General features: G+C 47.5%; 8 protein-coding genes across 8 annotated transcripts; 3 read left to right on the top strand and 5 right to left on the bottom strand.

Annotated features, from left to right (window-relative positions):
• Positions 1–74: 74 nt before the first annotated feature.
• Positions 75–761, top strand: FPRO_03581 (uncharacterized protein; the record flags this gene model as incomplete). Its single annotated transcript, XM_031226191.1, has 1 exon — positions 75–761. One exon carries the CDS (start codon positions 75–77, stop codon positions 759–761), a length of 687 nt encoding a protein of 228 aa, XP_031076752.1.
• Positions 762–846: 85 nt separating this feature from the next.
• Positions 847–2,685, bottom strand: FPRO_03582 (uncharacterized protein; the record flags this gene model as incomplete). The annotated part of the gene is made up of 3 exons (XM_031226190.1): positions 847–2,173; positions 2,221–2,395; positions 2,445–2,685. 3 exons carry the CDS (start codon positions 2,683–2,685, stop codon positions 847–849), a joined length of 1,743 nt encoding a protein of 580 aa, XP_031076751.1.
• Positions 2,686–3,149: 464 nt separating this feature from the next.
• FPRO_03583 (uncharacterized protein) lies at positions 3,150–5,447 on the bottom strand (the record flags this gene model as incomplete). Its single annotated transcript, XM_031226189.1, has 1 exon — positions 3,150–5,447. One exon carries the CDS (start codon positions 5,445–5,447, stop codon positions 3,150–3,152), a length of 2,298 nt encoding a protein of 765 aa, XP_031076750.1.
• A 641-nt stretch (positions 5,448–6,088) lies between these two features.
• FPRO_03584 (uncharacterized protein) lies at positions 6,089–9,532 on the top strand (the record flags this gene model as incomplete). Its single annotated transcript, XM_031226188.1, has 1 exon — positions 6,089–9,532. One exon carries the CDS (start codon positions 6,089–6,091, stop codon positions 9,530–9,532), a length of 3,444 nt encoding a protein of 1,147 aa, XP_031076749.1.
• A 471-nt stretch (positions 9,533–10,003) lies between these two features.
• Positions 10,004–11,914, bottom strand: FPRO_03585 (putative manganese transport protein; the record flags this gene model as incomplete). Its single annotated transcript, XM_031226187.1, has 3 exons — positions 10,004–10,871; positions 10,923–11,197; positions 11,258–11,914. The coding sequence occupies 3 exons, from the start codon at positions 11,912–11,914 to the stop codon at positions 10,004–10,006; spliced, it is 1,800 nt and encodes a 599-aa protein (XP_031076748.1).
• A 1,246-nt stretch (positions 11,915–13,160) lies between these two features.
• Positions 13,161–13,635, bottom strand: FPRO_03586 (uncharacterized protein; the record flags this gene model as incomplete). Its single annotated transcript, XM_031226186.1, has 3 exons — positions 13,161–13,257; positions 13,302–13,312; positions 13,366–13,635. The coding sequence occupies 3 exons, from the start codon at positions 13,633–13,635 to the stop codon at positions 13,161–13,163; spliced, it is 378 nt and encodes a 125-aa protein (XP_031076747.1).
• Positions 13,636–15,365: 1,730 nt separating this feature from the next.
• On the top strand, positions 15,366–16,682 carry FPRO_03587 (uncharacterized protein; the record flags this gene model as incomplete). The annotated part of the gene is made up of 3 exons (XM_031226185.1): positions 15,366–15,521; positions 15,552–15,742; positions 15,839–16,682. 3 exons carry the CDS (start codon positions 15,366–15,368, stop codon positions 16,680–16,682), a joined length of 1,191 nt encoding a protein of 396 aa, XP_031076746.1.
• Positions 16,679–18,151, bottom strand: FPRO_03588 (uncharacterized protein; the record flags this gene model as incomplete). Its single annotated transcript, XM_031226183.1, has 6 exons — positions 16,679–16,739; positions 16,793–16,898; positions 16,949–17,005; positions 17,073–17,189; positions 17,250–17,756; positions 17,821–18,151. The coding sequence occupies 6 exons, from the start codon at positions 18,149–18,151 to the stop codon at positions 16,679–16,681; spliced, it is 1,179 nt and encodes a 392-aa protein (XP_031076745.1).
• Between the last annotated feature and the right edge of the window lie 275 nt (positions 18,152–18,426).

Below are 18,426 nucleotides of genomic sequence, written 5' to 3'. Positions count from 1 at the left end.
GTATATAATCACAGATAATTACCAAACACTCCTAGGCCAGAGTCAGTGGAAATACTCCTCCCTCAAAAATCAACATGCGAAGCCTTCTCCTCTACCCTCTCCTGGCCGCTTCCGCCATGGCCGAAAGACTCCTCTACAGAAATACCTTCAACAGCACCGACGCAATCTCAGATTGGGTAGCCGAAGGTCCTGTCAAAGCCACCGTCTCCAACAACACTCTCGAACTAGCTGCCCCGGGAGACTTTGTCTACTGGGTCCCCGAAGTCTTTCCCGAACGCATCCGCATCACCTGGGAGTTTTCGCCCATCGAAGAACCAGGCTTAGCTATCATATTCTTCGGCGCAGCAGCCGCCAAAGACGGCGGAAGCATTTTCGACAAGGACCTCAAACCCCGAAACGGATCTTACCCGCAGTATCACTCCAGCGATATCCGAACGCTGCATGCTTCGTACTTTCGACGTCGATGGCCTGAGGAGAGGGCTTTCCATCTTGCCAACTTGCGAAAGTCGCCTGGATTTCACCTTGTTGCGCAGGGGGCTGATCCGCTGCCGAATGTGGAGGATACTCAGAGCGCTTATTACAAGGTTGAGGTTATTCACGACAAGCGCGATGTAAAGTTTTCGATTAATGGATTGGAATTATTCTCATGGGAGGATGTGGATCGATCGACTGGACCTGTTGTTCGTGGAGGACGGATTGGCTTCAGACAGATGAATCCGCTTGTTGCTCGATATCGCAACTTGGAGGTATGGAAGCTTTAGAGGCTAGGTTCAAGACTTCTATGATCAGGTATGCAGATACTAGTTACATGACTATCTTAAACTCAATATATGATATTAGACCTCATTAGGTTGAGAATCCTCCCGAGTTCGCCTGTCTAGGCTCACCAGCAGCTTCAAATGTTCCATCAAGCAATCTTCTTAGAGCCTGAGCAGTGCTCTGCCCAGGCGCAACCCAAGTGACGTTGTTTCCAATCTCCTTCAAATAAGCAACCGTAGAATTGTCATAAGCATATTCGAAGGTGACTTGTCGCGGCTCAAGCTGATCATGCAGGCGAGGCGCAGCCAGGGCATCATGAACTGTCATGTTCTTCTCCAGCGCATTCAACACCACCTGGACAGTAGCAGTGATGATTCTACTACCACCAGCAGAGCCTGTCACCAACGAAACCTTTCCGTCAGGTCCTTCGACAATGGTGGTGCTTATACTAGAAAGAGGACGTTTTCCGGGTTTGATGAAGTTGGCCTCGCTGGGGATGAATCCAAAAGCGTTTGACTGGCCGGGGATACTAAAGTCGTTCATCTCGTTGTTCATAATAACGCCAGTCTCGGGAACTATGACTTGTGAACCGAAATTGAGATTGATTGTAGTCGTGAGGGAGATGGCAAGTCCGGAATTATCCATGGTAACAATGTGTGAAGTCCCGGGAGTGTCCAAGCTTTCAAGACCTTTGGGGTCATAATCTTTAACTGCCAGAGCACGCCCATCTAGTTTGGCGCGGATTTCCTGCGCGGTATTGTTTGAGTACATCTCAGATTGATACTCCGCTAGACCTTTGACAAAGGTTGGATCCCCAAGATTGCTTCGCATTCCGTAGCCAAACTTGAATGCTTCGTCAAGCAGATAAGCGCTGTCGTTGACTCTTCTGGGATCACCAAGGAAGTCATAGCCGTCCAGAATGTTCAAAGCAGCTGCGACAACGGCACCACTTGAAGGGGCCGACCCGCTGGTAATCTTTCCACCTCGGTAGTTAATCTGAGAAGGCTCTCGAATCGCCACGGAGTAGTTCTTCAAATCATCCGTCGTCATGATACCCTTCTTCTGCTTCAAAGTCCTTATAGTCGCATCGGCAATGGGTCCCTCGTAGAAAGCACCAGCTCCTTTGGAGGCAATGGTCTCGAGCGTATCGGCATATCTCTTCCTTGTCAGCTTCTCGCCAAATTTGAGGAGTCTTCCAGCTGGTGCAAAGTCAATTGCCCACGCTGGATCGCTGAACAGAAAGCTTTCGTTTTCGGCTTTGCTATAGGTCATCTTCATGAACTTGAGAGTATCGTTGTTGACTGGAAATCCGTAGCGGGCGACGTCAATTGCTGGCTGGACGAGCTTCGACCAGGGTAAATGACCATAGCTCTTGTGTAGGTGTTCCAGACCTCTCAATTCACCTGGTACGCCACTGCAAGGTCGTCAGTCATTGCTATGGCGCTTCAGGGTGTTTCATACCTCGCTTGTCCTCCATAAATACTGGCGTTCACGTTGTTCTTGAACATGTTCTCAGTAGCTGCTGCAGGCGCCGTTTCGCGAAAGTCGACAAATTCGTAGGGCACGGATTCATTCTTGCCATCAGGTTTGTGAATGAGCATGAAGCCGCCGCCTCCGATACCAGAATGGTACATGCCTGCACTTGTCTCAGCGCAACGTGGTCAATAATAGCAAGGTCAACTCACCGACTGTTCCTACGCAAAGAACGGTGGCGACCATGGCATCAGCTGCATTGCCGCCCTCCCGCAGGATATTTATGCCAATCGTACTGCATATTTCACTTTCGCAGGCAACAGCGCCGCGGCTTTTGCTGAATTGCCTGGTCTCTACTGGCTTCATCTGAGGAGGGTACTTCACATCGCATGGATGGCCATGGCCTTGCGAAATTAGGCTCAGCAGAGCAACCCAAGTTGGAAAACGAGCCATTGTCAGCAATTGACTTCAGTGTGTCGACTGAGGTAGCGCTTGGGAGAGGCGCATCGCTTGCTTTTGTAGCTCAAGATCGTCATGACGATCGTCATCACCAAGACGTGCCGTTTACTCCGCTTAGATAATGGTTACTCGAACCAAGGTTACATGCAGAATAGCCTCGATAAGAGGGTGTAGCCCGACATCGTAATCCTGCTGATGTTGAGGGCGGGGTATTAGTCGGCAGTGATAGAGCTAAGCCATTGAAGTAGTGATCAGCAATCTCCGAGAGTTTTTAAACCTTGGTTTTTAGCCAGCTTCCTAATAGAGCTTTTGAGCTGAAAATGAATTAGTCATGGTGCATGAATGATTTCTGGCGGAGAGGAATTTCCGCTGCGGTCGAGCTGCCGTGGACTCTTGGCCTAAATCCATCATGGGTAACAACACCAGCCCTCAGCATAGCAATACATCTCTACCATATCTCAATACAACCTGACACCTCTTTCTTCGTATTGACTCTGTATCGCCTCGCCATTCATGAGCCCGTGGATATAACATTCTCCCACCAACCGACGTCCATTCCGGAGTCGCTTCCCTTTCCTCAACAGAAATGGCACTGCACCGCCGTTGAGGACGCATATCTGATCGCCAGCTTCTGCCAGAAGCGGCGCAAGACCAATCATTCCCTTCTCCGTCTTGGCAATTTGGTATACCGTGTAACAAGAGTATATGGCCTTATAGTACGGAGGACCTATGATTGCAACAAGCTGTTCCTTGGCTTCCTCAGCAGGCGTTGATAATAGCCAACTGCACAAAGCAGGAATTACATGCCAGCTGGAACGTAGTCCGATTCCAAAATCTGGAGAGACAGGACTGAAACCCTTTGTCTTGTTCGCCACGAGCATCCGCCACCATACATCTCTAAGTGACTCACCAGTCACATAGTAATCCGAAGTTTCTTCAAGCTCGGCGATAATATCGTAAGATTGTCGGATTCGGTGTATTAGACCATGTATGGGGCCGTGTTTGACATGATCACCGCCGACCCAGCTCAACTTGTCGACGAATCTCCCTCGAACTGCAAGGCAATCGTCCTTTGGGTCATCACTAACCCATGACACGCACTGAGTATCGCCAGCGGCAGCATATAATCCGTCACTGTGCAGCCCTAAACTTTCATAGTCGATTTCGTCGCCCATGAAGGTAAACTTGGTGGTCCAATCGGGGATCCAGGATGGAAACCGCGAGGATTGAATGTTTAATCGAGCTTGGTATATGAGGTCCATGCACTGCCCCTTGCGTACAAAGGCTTTGCCAAAGCGCCTAACTATCTCGTCAAATGTTGAAGAGTAGTCTGCTCGGAGAATCTCGTCGTCAGTTGCGTTGGACAGGCCGAGGACTGCGAACAGATGATCGCGAGCTCTTGTAGCTTTGCTCCTGTCACATAACGCGAGCAGATCAAGAAGGGGTACATCGACCCGCAGCCTCAGCTTCAGATCCATATTTCTCGCCAGGTTAAACTCCTCTTGCTCCTCAAACACCATTGTGTCCAGGTTTATAGTCAACATTCGCATACTACCAGCATCGGAGCCAGGTAATGTCTCTAGTAGTGCAGATCGCCGGTACTCGCACATCATGTGCATAGCTTCCGTTCCCATGTGCGTTGCTGCGTCGCTGAATGCGTTCGGTATATCTGGAACAACCGAGAAGGAGGATGTCATGTATGCATCGGTCGTAGCGATGTAGAACACAGACCAACTGACTTCCCATTCGCCACAGAACATGTGGATATCCGGTGAGAGGACGAATTCCTGAATTACCCATACACGCCGAAACCAAGGCCTCGCCCAGAGCTTGGCTAGTGCCTTCCAGGCAGGATCTTCTGGGCCGGGAAGTCCACATTCCTCGAATACCATCCTCATCGGAAGTGAGATCGATCCAACGTGTCTCAACACTTCCATTTCATGCCTTCCATATAAGCGGTAGAGGGAAGAACTAGCCCTAGCAAATCGAATTAACAACTCTCCGACCACCTCACTTCCATCGGCCTCACGGCCCAAGTACACCAGTGTAGAGGCGGCAGATGCATAGATGTCACTCATCAATGCCACCTGGGTCGCCTTCTCCTCGTTATCTGACTGGTTAATACACACTGCATCTGCCCAGAGTATACGGGGTTCATCTTTCAATCGAAATCGATACAGTGCATGGAACAGAGAAGGCGTAATGAGAATAATACCGCGCGCTGTTTCGAGTTTGTTTGTTGCGTGACCATCCTCCCAAGCGTATGAGACTGCCTCATACCTTCCGACAATATCCAAATCCAAAGAAGCGTGTAAGATGTCAGCTCGGAGGGGGTCATCGCCAGAACCAGGGTGCAGCTTGATGAGGCGGATTTCACTACTGTCGGAGCTATTCGACAAGGGCCTGTACGTGTACTGTTCCCGGGTTGAGGCACGAACGGAAAGTTCGTAGAATATCTTGCAAACGGCGCGACCGATGCGGAAGAAAATAATCGCGATCTGGACATCATTTGAGCTGCTAAGGCTACCCATCCACCGGCGGGCGTGCGGAAACACATAGCGAACGAACAGGGCCCCAAGCCCGGGAATGAAAAAGGGCTCGTCCCTTACTAATACTCGTACAAGTCGCTCACGGACCGAAGGAAACCCAAGAAAAAAGAGAATCATCATGGTGGAAGCATATGTATCGATAATGAAGCCAAAGTAAGGGCCCAGGTAGGGTCGAAGAAAGGGGAGCGCAATGCCGAGGATTGACATTATATCGACGGTGAGTCTGGTTTTTGAGTTAAATAAGTATCTCAATTCATCACAGATACTAATCCGTGAGGATTGCTTTGGGAATTTTAGGAGGAAGGATATACTCTAGAACAGGCGCAGGATAATTACTACCATATCTCGAAATGTATCCTAGATATGTTGGAAGAAAATTTGCACAAGAGCCAAAGCTGAATATGGCGCGCGGTTATTGATGTATTAGGCCGTCAGGGAGCAAGAAAACGTCAGACAGTAAGAGGGGTGTCAAAATAAATTCAGTCAAAGGTATACTGAATTTAGGCGTAATTTATGCTAAAGTACCTAAGTCTTTAGACTAATATACTGAACTTTCTTTCATCCCCTTACAGGCCTCCAATCTGAAAGCTTCAGTAAAACCCACTAATGCAAAGGGTGCATTCAGGCAGTATCACTAGGGTGGCCGGATTCTGCCTTACCGCAGCTTTACGACTTTCACTTTCATGCAACAGACGAATCAAGTTAAAGTGCAACTCTTGGTCCTGTGATTATTCTTGCATCAAATTTGGGCACCAGAAGGCCTTTGATCCATTCTCATTCTCCGTCATCACCGAAAAGTCAGTCTCCCAGTTCCTGCCGCTCTGCATATAGAACCAGAGTCCTCAAGCATGGAGCAAACATTAACCAACCCCCGAGGTACAGAGGTTCCTGGAACTTCCGTCGCCGAGAGTAGCTATACCACTCCGGAAGATCGATTGGAAAGGCTGGTCCGGAGCTACCGCGATAGGAATGATCCCGATCAATTGGAACAACTTATTCAGACTGCACGAGAAGTCTTGGAGGCAACAGCCAAACCCGATGCTAAGTTATTACACACTCTGGCTTGGGCCCTGTACATAAGGTACAAGGACGTGATTGACGATTTTGGTGATCTTGAAGAAGCGGCGAAACTCGAACGCAAAGCAATCGAGGCATCACCCTCAGATTCCATGGACCACCAGAGGTTTTCGTACTGGTTGGCACAGCAGTTAGGAGACTCTTTCTATCACACGGGGAACGTGGATGATTTAGATGAAGCCATCGGACTGATCCAGGGCTCGCTGAAAAGCCTCCCCAACAAATCTCCCATGAGGGCTGCACATCTGGCTAATCTAGGAATCTTGTTGAAGGAGAAGTACTCTGTTCTTGGAGTCAAGGGCGACTTTGAAAGTGCCTGCCAAAATTTAGAAACAGCTATTGCATCGTCTTCGGAAGATCAGAATATCACTGCGACATGGCTTGAGAAATTAGCGGACTTGTACGATGTAAAGCACGGTAACTTGGGGAGATTAGAGGACCTCGAAACTGTCTGTCGGCTGCGAAAAGACTCTCTATCTGCAACGACGGACGATTATGAACTGGACAAGTTAGCTCGACAGGTTCAACTAGCAAGGACACTATATGAGCTTTTCGAGGAAACGAGAGACCTGAGGGAGCTACGTGAGTCAATCGCATTGACTCGAGAAGTCGTGTCTGCGACGTCAGAAGACGATCCTGAGTGGTTGGATCGGATACGGAAGCTCAACGTCACTATCTACATCATGTATCACGAGACGGGCGACCTGAAGGACCTCGAAGAAGCGATTAATACCGTCAAACGATATCTTGAAAAAGCTACTAAAGAGCATCATCATTGGTCAGAACAGCTGAGCAACTACTCTAACTACCTTGATTCTCTCCACAGCAGAACCGGGGACTTGGCTCATCTGGACGAGGCCATTGAACTTGGTAGAACGAGCTTGAAGGAAATACCGAAGAATGCCTCCAACCTTCAGATTGTTCTGGGTAACCTTTCGATAGCACTGTCAAGAAGATCGATGATACGAGGCTCTATGGTGGACCTGGAAGAAGCTGTTTCCTATGCCAGAACTGCTTTGGAAGTAACGCCTATTGACTCTCTATCAAGGTATATCCAGTTGCATAACCTGGGCTCTATACTTCTAAAGAGGTTCTCGAGGAATCAGGAGAATGAATCGGACCTGAACCAAGGGATCTCATTGCTGAGACAAGCTTTGACTTCGATCTCCAGCACCAACCCTGAAATCGAGAGCATACTGTCCCGCCTGGCTTCGGCTCTCGACACGAGACATGATAAGTTCGGATCCTCTGACGATCTCGAAGAGGGTATCGAAGTTGCTAGGAAAGCCATCGCTGCAATGGTAAATCCGTACACCGAGCGACCGACTTCAATCAGTACCTTGGCATCTCTCTTGAAGAAGCGATTCAGAGCTGGAGGTTCCTTAGATGACATCATTGAAGCAACCTCGATCACGCAGAACACGCTGGAATCGATGCCTGAGGACTCTCCATTCAGAACAGACCTTTGGACCACCCTCGGGGATCTCTTTGCAGCCAAGTTCAGTAAAACATGGGTCAGTGGTGATTTGGATGAGGCAGTGCGCAGCTATCGATGTGCGGTGGAACATCCTACAGGTAATACCCTGAGGCGCATAATTGCTGCAACATCAGTTATGCCATTGTGCTTGAGTCTCCAGGAGGCTTATGATATAGGGCGCACGGCTATCGACCTTGTCCCTGGTATTGCTGCGGCTCGGTCACTCGAAACCAGTGATAGACAGCATCTACTCAGCTTTTCAAGAGGTCTCGCAGCTTCAGTGACGGGTGCTGCCATCAGGCTTGACAGGGATCCGTCCGAGGCATTGGCAATTCTCGAGCAAGGCAGGGGTATTCTGGGATCATCACTGGATGATATACGAACAGATATAAAGGAGCTTCAGCAAGGGTTCCCTCAGTTGGCAGAGAGATTCATTCGTATACGCGAAGAACTTGAATCTCCCAACAATTCGTCTTTTGACGATGAACTTGGAGAGGACCGGGGCTTACGACGACGAAAAGCCGCCGAGAGCTTTGATGATCTTCTGGATGAGATAAGAAACATACCTGGCTTTGAGGATTTTCTATGTCCTCTTACGACTGATCAGATACGTGCGGCAGCTGCCTACGGTCCTATCGTGGTCATCAACAGTAGTTGGATGGGAAGTGAAGGAATAGTCATCGAACGACAGCGTATCACATCCATGGTTTTTAAAGATCTGGATGACGGTGAGTTGATGGAGCGTGCAGCGGGATTCGACCTGGGAACCCCTGATATGCTTGAGTGGCTTTGGGATACTATCACGAGCCGCGTATTGGAACTGCTGGATTTCAAGGAGACGCCATCGGATCAACAGGAGTGGCCTCACATATGGTGGATACCTACTGGACCGTTGAGCAGGTTCCCACTTCATGCATCTGGACGGCATCAAGAGCGATCTGGCAACACGGTAATGGACAGAGTGGTATCGTCCTATAGTCCATCTCTGAAAGCTCTCGTCCACGGGCGTCGAGAGCGTGAAGTTGCTACCGGCCCCAACCATGCTCTTCTGATAGATGTGGAGCATACAGATGGTCACTCTCGTCTACCGCAAGTTCGAGCAGAGATCAAGGTAGTCAGTGAAATCTGCGAGAGTATGGCAATACGGCCCGTGCTAGGCGGTCAAAGTAAGCAAGATATGCTTTCTTGCCTTCGAAACTGCAAGATCTTTCACTTTGCAGGACATGGATACACCAACGGCGAAGACCCGTCCAAAAGTCATCTTTGCTTGAGCGACAGCAATGATCCCTTGACTGTTGGTGATATCTTGAAACTCAATCTAAACGAAAGGTCGCCCTTCCTGGCGTACCTTTCAGCTTGTAGCACCGGGCGTGTCCAAGATGACAAATTCATCGACGAGAGCATACATCTCATCAGCGCATTCCAATTAGCTGGGTTCCGGCACGTCATTGGTACTTTATGGGAGGTCAGAGATAAGCATTGCGTTGATGTCGCGCGAGTTACGTATGAAGCTATAAGAGAGGGGGGTATGACTGATGATTCGGTTTGTCGGGGATTGCACATGGCTACAAGAATATTGAGAGACTGTTGGTTGGAAAGTTTGGACAAGAAGAGGGAGCGGCTAGGACAGGGAGATGAGAAAGGACTGAGGGATATTATTCCTTGTGATAATGACGAGGGGATTGGAGGAGGGCAGTTTCCGGCTTATTGGGTGCCTTATGTCCACTTTGGTGTTTAAGAGACTTTTTACTTAAATTTCTTAATCTTTGTTTTAGTGCCTTATATTAGAGGTAAAAATACGATCTTCAAAATCGCGCTTCTAAAGAATCTAAGCTACCTAACAGGACAGAAAGTATCTATCTAAAATCCCCTTATAATTATCTTAGAATAAAATCTACTATTTTTTCTTAGTAGAAATATATAATTAGTAACTAACTATATATAGTAAAGATATTATTTATATAATAATTAAATTAGGTTAGTATAGTATTAGATATAGGGAGAGAAACGCTTATTATATTCCTTTAAGTTTTAATAAATATATAATAAATAGTTTAACCTTTTCTTAATCAGACGGTAAATCTGGCATTTCCCTAACCAATTATACTCTCATATATTTCTCAAAACGCCATGGACGAGCTTTACTCCCCTACTTAAAACGTGTTGACATAGCTGCTTCTCACCAAGCGACTGTGTCTTGAAGAATTCCCTACTTGCCAAGGAATACCAAGTTGGCCACGTTCATGATTGCCATAAACAGCCAGATCAGGATGGCCAGAATCATAGTAAACCACGAATTGGTCATCTTGACGCCTTGACCTCGGACTCTGTCTCCGTCTTCGAGTATTCCATCTGCGTCTGTCTCATCATCCATGTCACCAGTACGCCAGCGCGCACTGCCTGTTTGGATCGTCATGTATTTATCACGGCACGTGAAGTAAATAAGAGGCGCGGTTACGAATGGCAGGATAATGCTGAGAGCCACTTGCGATCCGTTGAGTGCTGCGTTAAGTCCCTCACGCCCGACGGCTCCTGCAATGATAATGCTTGGGGTAATACTAATACTCCGAGTTATAAGACGGCGCAGCCATGGCTTAACGTTCCAGTTTAAGGCGCCTTCGCTAACCATCTGACCAGCAATGGTGCAAACAATTCCAGCAGAAACTCCTGACAGTAACAGTGCTAGGGCGAATATGGTGCCGGCAGCAGGTGAGATAGACTCGGAAAGCAATTTATGAATACCGAAGATATCTGCATCGCGAGCATTTGGATTGTTATATAGCGAAGCACCTGCAACAATGAGGATAGCCGAGTTGACAAAGAGCGCGAATGTGAAGAGAGAAATAGACAGGTCGAGAATCGAAAGCTTGAGCGAGTGTTTGATTGCCTTCTCAGAGGGCACATAATAGCCTTTGTCGATGCTATTATCGATAACAGAGGGCTCTGAAGTGACTTGACGAGGCAACAGAGCGCTCCGTTCATCGTAATCACGCAGACGAGGTTGAACGATGCCGGATCCAAGATACAGACTGTGAGGCATGACCGTTGCACCGAGAATACCACAGGCCTGATAAATGCTGCATAGATGTTAGAGCGGAAGCAACAAGCCAGAGGGATTTAGCACTCACGCTTCAGACTCGATGAGATACTTCGATGGCAGATAACCTTGGAAGACTTCCCCAGGGGTCGTATCTTTGATCAAAGATAGCTGAATACAGAAGCAAATAACGACACCAAGGACGAGACACATGATGAACATTTCGAAGTACCGTAAGCCCTTCATAGATCCTTCAGGGCGGTAGAAGATGAGGAGGACCATGACATCGAGAATGGAAATGGCACATCCTGCCACCAGTGGAATCTTGGGGACCAGCAGGTTCAAGGCAATCGCAAATCCAATGACCTAGTACATAGTGAGTCAGCACTTTCTTTGACACAAAGAAACAAATAGCAAGCGATTTACCTCTGCGATGTCAGTAGCAATGATAGCCGCCTCAGCAAAGACATATAAGATATAATTTAACCACCGCGGCAGAAACGCCCGGCAAGCCTGTGCAAGATTAAGCCCACTCACAGTCCCCAGCTTAATTGCCAAACTCTGCAGAAAGATGGCGAACACATTCGAAAGCAAGACAATGAACAGGAGGCGAAAGCGATAGGAAGCTCCTGCAGCGATGTCGGTCGAGTAATTGCCCGGGTCGATATACGCAACTGAGATCATGAATCCGGGGCCAATAAAGTATCCAATTTTGGCGAGGGTGTCTTTGAGACGCTGAAATGGCGTGCCGTTGTCGGCGGGACCAGCTGGTGCTGGCGGGGGGTTGGCGGGTGCTGAGCGCAGACCGCCTGAGGGCTGGCCATGGTCGATTGACCGATGAGCCAGCCGCAGCTTCGCCTTTCCATGGCCGGGCGTTTCAGTGGCAGTGTCGTTGACTATCTGGCCAGACATGTTTGACGCTGCGTCTGGGAGTGCACGTGAGTCGCCTTGGAGAGAAGTGCGACTGTTGACAAGCCCGTTGAAGTCAGCGTTGGTAGTCAAGTCGCTAGAATTTGGGTTAGGGCTCTGGTTGTAGCCGTCATCGCCCTCAAAGGGTTCATCAGTGTGAGAAGTCTTGTTCATTTTCGGTTTATGTTCAACAATTGACGATGTTTACTTGTAAGTTGAAAGAATCTGGTGTCGCGTGTCGTTTGTGTATTTATTTATCAAGGTACAAGTGGTCAGACCCGGAATCTTCCTTCTCCGCTCATGCGATGACGTGGGATTGGTTTGAAGGGAAAAGCCGTGATACGCTGACGGTATGGCTTTGGTTCACCGGCAGTTTAGACTTTAGCCTCTGTTTTGGTCTGGCGGGAGATGATTTGATAGGTTGATTGGTGATTCACTGCAAGGGACCCGGGTAGAACGGCAATTATGGGTACAAGAGTCGGCCGTTGTCGTGTCACCTCGTTCGCAGACACCTTCATTTGGTCGGCAAGTTCAACATTATTCCGAAAGATAGATCTAAGCCACTCGGTCAAAATAACACAAGACAGACTGGGGATAAAAAGTGTCAAAAAATGCCCTTTGTGCTATACATAAAGTAGAGTGAGAAGGAAAAACCAGGGCTTTTTATAAAAATGGCCCATACATAACGCTCAGATGACATACCTTACTTTCTTACATGTTTAAATTCACTCTTCTAATAGGACCTATATTTAACCTAAATATAAATAAACTACCCCAAGTATTAATAAACTACTCGAAGCGTAATAAAAACTGGTCGAGATATACTGTTTCCCGCATTGACCCGATCCAATCGCTGCACAAACAGTACCCTCGCCACATGTAGGTAGTTCTCAACCACATACTGTTGCACGCACAGCTGAGGGTCACATTAGAGAGGGCTGAAAGAGCCTTGATTTCGGTCATGGCACGGGGGGAGCACTTCTACTTATATACATATGGAACACCTGATCCTTGTCAGGGAAGCTAGACCGATCAGGGCTACCCTATCTCTTCTTAACACATATACACATTGGAGAAAGGAATGGCGGATTTAGCTCTTGCGACGATGGCAAGGGGATCAGAGATGGACAGTTCCCGGCTTATTGAGTTACTTATGTCCACTATGGTATTTGAGAGACTCTTTGCTTGACCTCTAGATCTTTATGTTGATATCTTATGTCAGAGCTGGAAATAAGATTCTCGTGACCCGGCATTTAGCCATATTGTGTTGACCTATAGTCAATATGTTCGCAGTACATAGATCAATGAAAGACATCCCAGCAACTGCCTCAACCATCGCTTGTCAATCAAATGCCCAACTCTACTTTCTACTACTCCCCCGTTTCTTCATCCCCGATTATATCGAGCACACTGCCTCCGACTAAGAATAGTAGCCGTTGAACTGGTACAGCTGACCGTCGTACTCCCAGGTTCCACTCATTTGGTTAGTTCCCTTGACGCACTGATTGATGATATTCCTATGACTGTCAGATAAACTTCACAAAAAATCAAAATTACATACTCAGTGGCATCCTAGCAAGCCTTGTTAGCAAAATTGAACCAGTGATGATTTAGGGATTACATACCCAGCAATCCTTGAAACCCTTCTTGCCTCCAGTGTTCTTGCGGCTCAGTTCGGCAGTGACGGTGAGAGAGATCAGTCCCTTGATAGTCTTTGATCCCTTGGTGGTGCAGCCCTGCTGGTAAGCGCAGTCAGAGTTGCTGCACATCTTCTGGCGAGCCTGCCAGTATGCGTCCTGGAAATCTTGGATGCCCTTCTGGCTGTTACCGAAGCAGTCTGCCGCAAGAGCGGAAGTAGCAAAGAGGGCAATGGCGGAGAGATTGAACAGCTGCATCTTGGGTGGCTTAGTGTGAAACTGATGGTAGAGTAATGCGAATTGGCGCTATGGATACGAACGTAGGGCAGGTTTACTTGGTTTTATAGTCGTCTCCTGATGAGAAAACTCGGCTTCCGACTCGCTTCAGTAGAAATTAATCATCGTCGACTGAGCCTAGTATTGTTGGATAGCATGAATCGGTGGGATGAGTAATTCACCCGATGTAGCAAATAAGATTGTTATTATATTTTCAGCTCACTCTTTTTGGAGCAAGGTTCAGCTGCTCTCGGGCCATCGGTCGTCAGCGGGGACCATTCCAGCCTTTCAAGGAGTGCCTTTCCAGCCTCAGTCATTCCTCCTGCAGTTGTGTCTGACGTTTTACTGAGGACTGGTCCATGCTTAGATTGTTGTAATTGTGTGTTGAGCCTCTGATTCGACAAAGGCCCACTGCGGTCATCAATACGACTGGAGCCCGATGACAAAGCACTAAGGTCCCTTGCACTATGCATTATTGTTTTGCACTTCCGTGTCTATTTTATGCATAGAAGCCGAATTTATATGCCACACTTACGGTGAATAACGGTTTTAAGGCTTTTGTGTCTTACAAGAGCCAGACGATAGAGGGCGTGTGTAACGGTGAGATACAAATCGGGACATATTTTGCGATGACAACCTATGATAGGCATATCTATTATAAACCTCAATACACGTTAGAATAGCATCAATACGACTTACCACGGTGTATCAAGGGCAATATCCCAATGGAACTGGCTGCTATTCCACAGCACCAAATTTGTTGGCCGTGAATCATTCAGCCGTAGACACGCTCTGTGAATCAGGAACCTCTCGTCAATATAAATACCCAGCATCTCTTTTGTTACTTCTTCTTCTTCTAAATCCTGGCGTACAACCGTTTCTTAACCTTTCATATACTAACAAGGCGACTGTTATATAGCAAGTATTAAAACCTCACATAGGATGAGCAAAACACCCCAAGCTTATTCATGGGAGCATAAAATCCCACGAGGTCTCGTAAAAGATGGTGTTATCTTACACAATGCCCTGTCCGAGATATACGGCTCAGGCAACTTTCGCCTATGAAGAAGTCGGTGCCAACATTGTCCTTACTGCTTTCCATGAAGAGCCCAAGGATTTGTTGGCCCAGTTGGGGAAGAAGAATTCTATCAAAAGGTTTGTCTTGTAGACTTCGGACATTAATTGGTTTTCTTAATCTTTTATCTTGTGCTTAGCCCGGAGCCGGAAAAGAAAGAGTGATCCTGTGGCGCCGGTTTGTTAAAGGCTACTTATATGCTAACTCAATTATCGGTGACGAATATTATATTTACGTATCAGGCATGTCATGGCGACAAAGGTAATGCAGTTCGTTATAGTCTGTACTTTATTGATGTCATAGAAGAGCGGTAATCGACTATAAGCTAGTTGAGTTATTTGGTATCAAGGTCTGTGACTAGGAGCTTATAATCACTGTGAGTATATGGTTTTGAAGACTTACTATTCTACAAGAGATATTTTACTAAACTCAAAAAGATTTTTGGGCCTTGTATAAGATCTAGGAAGCAGCGGGGCTGCGTCTTGTAATACTGAGTCCTATTCTCCTAGGACTCAACCAACATGTCAGCAGCACAGACAAGGAATACCCTTGGCAGCCGCCGTTTCAGGTTGACTATTTAGCCCATGGCTCCCTCTAGCCTCCTTCAAGGTCCAAATTCGTTACTGATCTTCTTACAATGCCGTCCAAAACGGAATTCGATGCCGAAATCGAGGGCGAGAGGTTCATTGAACTCAACCTCGACATCCACGCACTAATATTATCGGTCTTTGGGTGCCCAGAGAATTACCCTGCACAAGCTCAGCTGAAGTATTTGGATACTCTCGAAGAGATCGTGAGGCTTGTTCCGATACCGGTATATTAGTGGCGCGATCAGGTTGGTCGCAGCTGGCATCAATGTAATATTCTCGCCGGTAAGCTGGTCGACCTATTGGGTAAAGTGAGACTTGAGGGCAATGAGAACCATGGTTGGGGAACCAAATTTGGGTTACAGAGGAGGAAGGATATCGACAGAATATTTGTCGAGATAAATGCAGAAATCAATACCATAATGCTGTGGGTTCCTAATCAATCTCATTCACTGTCAGATTGCTGAAAGTCCCAACAGGGACCTCAGCAAAGTTGACACGTTTACTTTTCTACCACGAGCAGACAAGGCAATGAAGAACCCAATGTTGAGGTTGCCTCTGCAAAGATTATCCGAAACCCTTTTGCAGCGGATCCAGCCACCGATCGTGACGTTATCAAGACCACAAAAGGCGAAACCGTTCAAGGGACGTGCGACTGGGTTCTTCATACGCCCGAGTTCATCAAATGGAGAACCTCTGATGATAACCTTCTATGGATATCAGGGGGTATAGGGTCTGGCAAAACTCTGCTAGCAGTCTATCTCACTGAGCAGTTACAGCTCACGATGGCTTCCGACGAGATTCTACTCTATTATTTCTTTGATGCCAGACTTGAATTACGAAATAACGCTGCTTGTTTAGTTCGGAGCCTGATATATCAGCTTGTTCAGCTAGATAAGGATGGTAAACATGGCAATCAGTGGTGGAAGACACGGTTCCAATTTCTCTGGTATATGTTCATCGAGATACTCCAAGATCTAAAAGGCTGTCGAGTTGTCGGTGTCCTTGATGGCCTTGATGAATGCGAATCAAGATCATTGGATCTTATCTTGAAGAAGATCAAGCTTGATATTCCCGGCCTTCCGATCAAATTCGCCATCTTAAGCCGCGTTGCCCCGCCAGCTTTGGAAGATCTCATGAGTCAATATCTGGGGGTCAACTTAGATGCGCCTTTTCGAGTCGACGCCCTGAGACAGTACATCAGTGCAAGTCTTTCGGCTCTGCCAGAGGTTGAAAAACTTCCAACCGGTGTCAATAGCCTTGTAAAGGATCTTTTGCAAGGACGATCGGGAGCCTCATACCTAGGCAATAGAGCTATTGACTCTACCAGCCTCACCATAGATAATAACACTCTACCATTTCACTAAGCCGTTAGAAGTGGTCTAGCCTTCCCTGTTTTCACCCATTCCCACTTATCTAGATACCTGCAAAGATTCCCATCAGAGCCATAGAAGGAGAGGGTGGATACGACACTTACGAGACGATGGGAAAATAAGCATATGTTTCAGCCGTCCAGGTGGCAACTGATGGGCCCGTGGTTCCGAGCGTACCGGCCACCAAAGCGCCGTCTTTCTCGAATTTACCTTTGGATGTCAGCTGTTTGGTTTCTCGGATACAAAGACCTTGTACCTACCTGTTTTTGCGTTGGCAGTTTGATCAATGTTGAGGTTGGTGCAAAATCTGAGGCTATCTGTGAAAGACTTTAGAATCATGACGATAGGCCACTTGATGACAAGCTCTTGTGATATAACACCTACAAACAACCTGCCTAGGCAGGGTTTGTCCACCCGCGGTTGTAGGCTCGCGTACTTGCTTCCCTGTGCTTCCTATCCACAAGAGACATGCATTCGTATCAACAGCTTGCTGGTCTGGCACTGCAGTAGATATCGTCAGCATACACAGAACTGGATGAGCTGCTCAAGATGGTAACCTACACCCTTTGAATTCATTCCCTTCCACCCTCGAGCCATAGTAGTGTGCAAACTCATGGAGCATGACACGGACGAGAGATTGCCTGCCAAAGTGGTCTCGATCAAGATCCGTGCCGTTTACAACTTTGCCACTACCGCGCACTGGCCACTTTTCATCGTCCAATTCAAGAGTATTATCACAAATAGTTATCAGGTCATGGCGCTGGAGCGTCATTCCGTATATGCCATTGCATATGGCGGGATGTGTTTCACCGGGTGTCGCTCCGAGATAACGGTTTGCACGGATAAAAGCACCACCTGCTTTCGCCGCGTCTGGGAAAACTTCTGCAACCGTTTTGGACTTGTCATACTTACCTTGAGCATCTTTGTCGAAGAATTCCCAGGCCCTAGTATCGCCACACAAAAGCAGAGGCTTACTAGGCTGGTTTTGATTCCCCAATTTGCCAGAGTATCCGTTTTCTGGGACGGTCCTCCCTTTCACTAGGGCTTGATACATTCGATCGTAGGTATCTAAGTCGTTATATCAGCGCCAAGTTAGGCCTTTAAGAGTACTATCTCCGTTTGCTGGACTTACAGAGGACTTGGCTGAAGTACTGCTCGCTTGGGTCGTAACCATTCTCCATAATCGCGTCGCTAGGTTGAAGCCCAAAGAGGCCAGCCAGGTTGCCAGAGATGCGATTCCAGTTGGACTTTCCCCAGCGGGTTGCAGGCCGTGGCTGCTGCACGTGAGCTAGATCCCTTATGACTTTGGCGAGAAGCTCGACGATTTCTGAATGGGCGTCTTCGAGCTTCTCAAGCCTTGGAGCATCGCAACTGTCATCAATCTCCCATGAGTCAGAGAGCTTGGGCTTAGCAGCAATCGCCGAGGTAGCCAAGTAAAGGAGAAGCGCCGATGAAAGCCTCATCATGATAGGCCTGAAGGACAAAGTTCCTAGGAAAGACGGATTTATGAGTTGGGTGTAGAGATCCTGAGAAAGCTGATAACCGAGGGCTTTGAAGATATAAGGATTAATAGACAGTAGAAATATCAGTGGGTCTAACATATATCAATTCCATTCAAGGACTTGTCATGACATACAGGTTTATAATTAGTTCAGTCTCTAATAAGAAATTGCCGTCCCTACCTTGAAAGCAAAAGGACATTCAAGCATCCCAACAGTCAACCCTTGTCGCATAAACA

The sequence above is a fragment of the Fusarium proliferatum genome (genome assembly GCF_900067095.1).
Source record: "Fusarium proliferatum ET1 genome assembly, contig: FPRO_scaffold002, whole genome shotgun sequence".
NCBI lineage: Eukaryota > Fungi > Ascomycota > Sordariomycetes > Hypocreales > Nectriaceae > Fusarium > Fusarium proliferatum.
The sequence above is the reverse complement of the archived record's forward strand: the minus strand, read 5'-3'. Positions and strand labels throughout refer to the sequence as shown.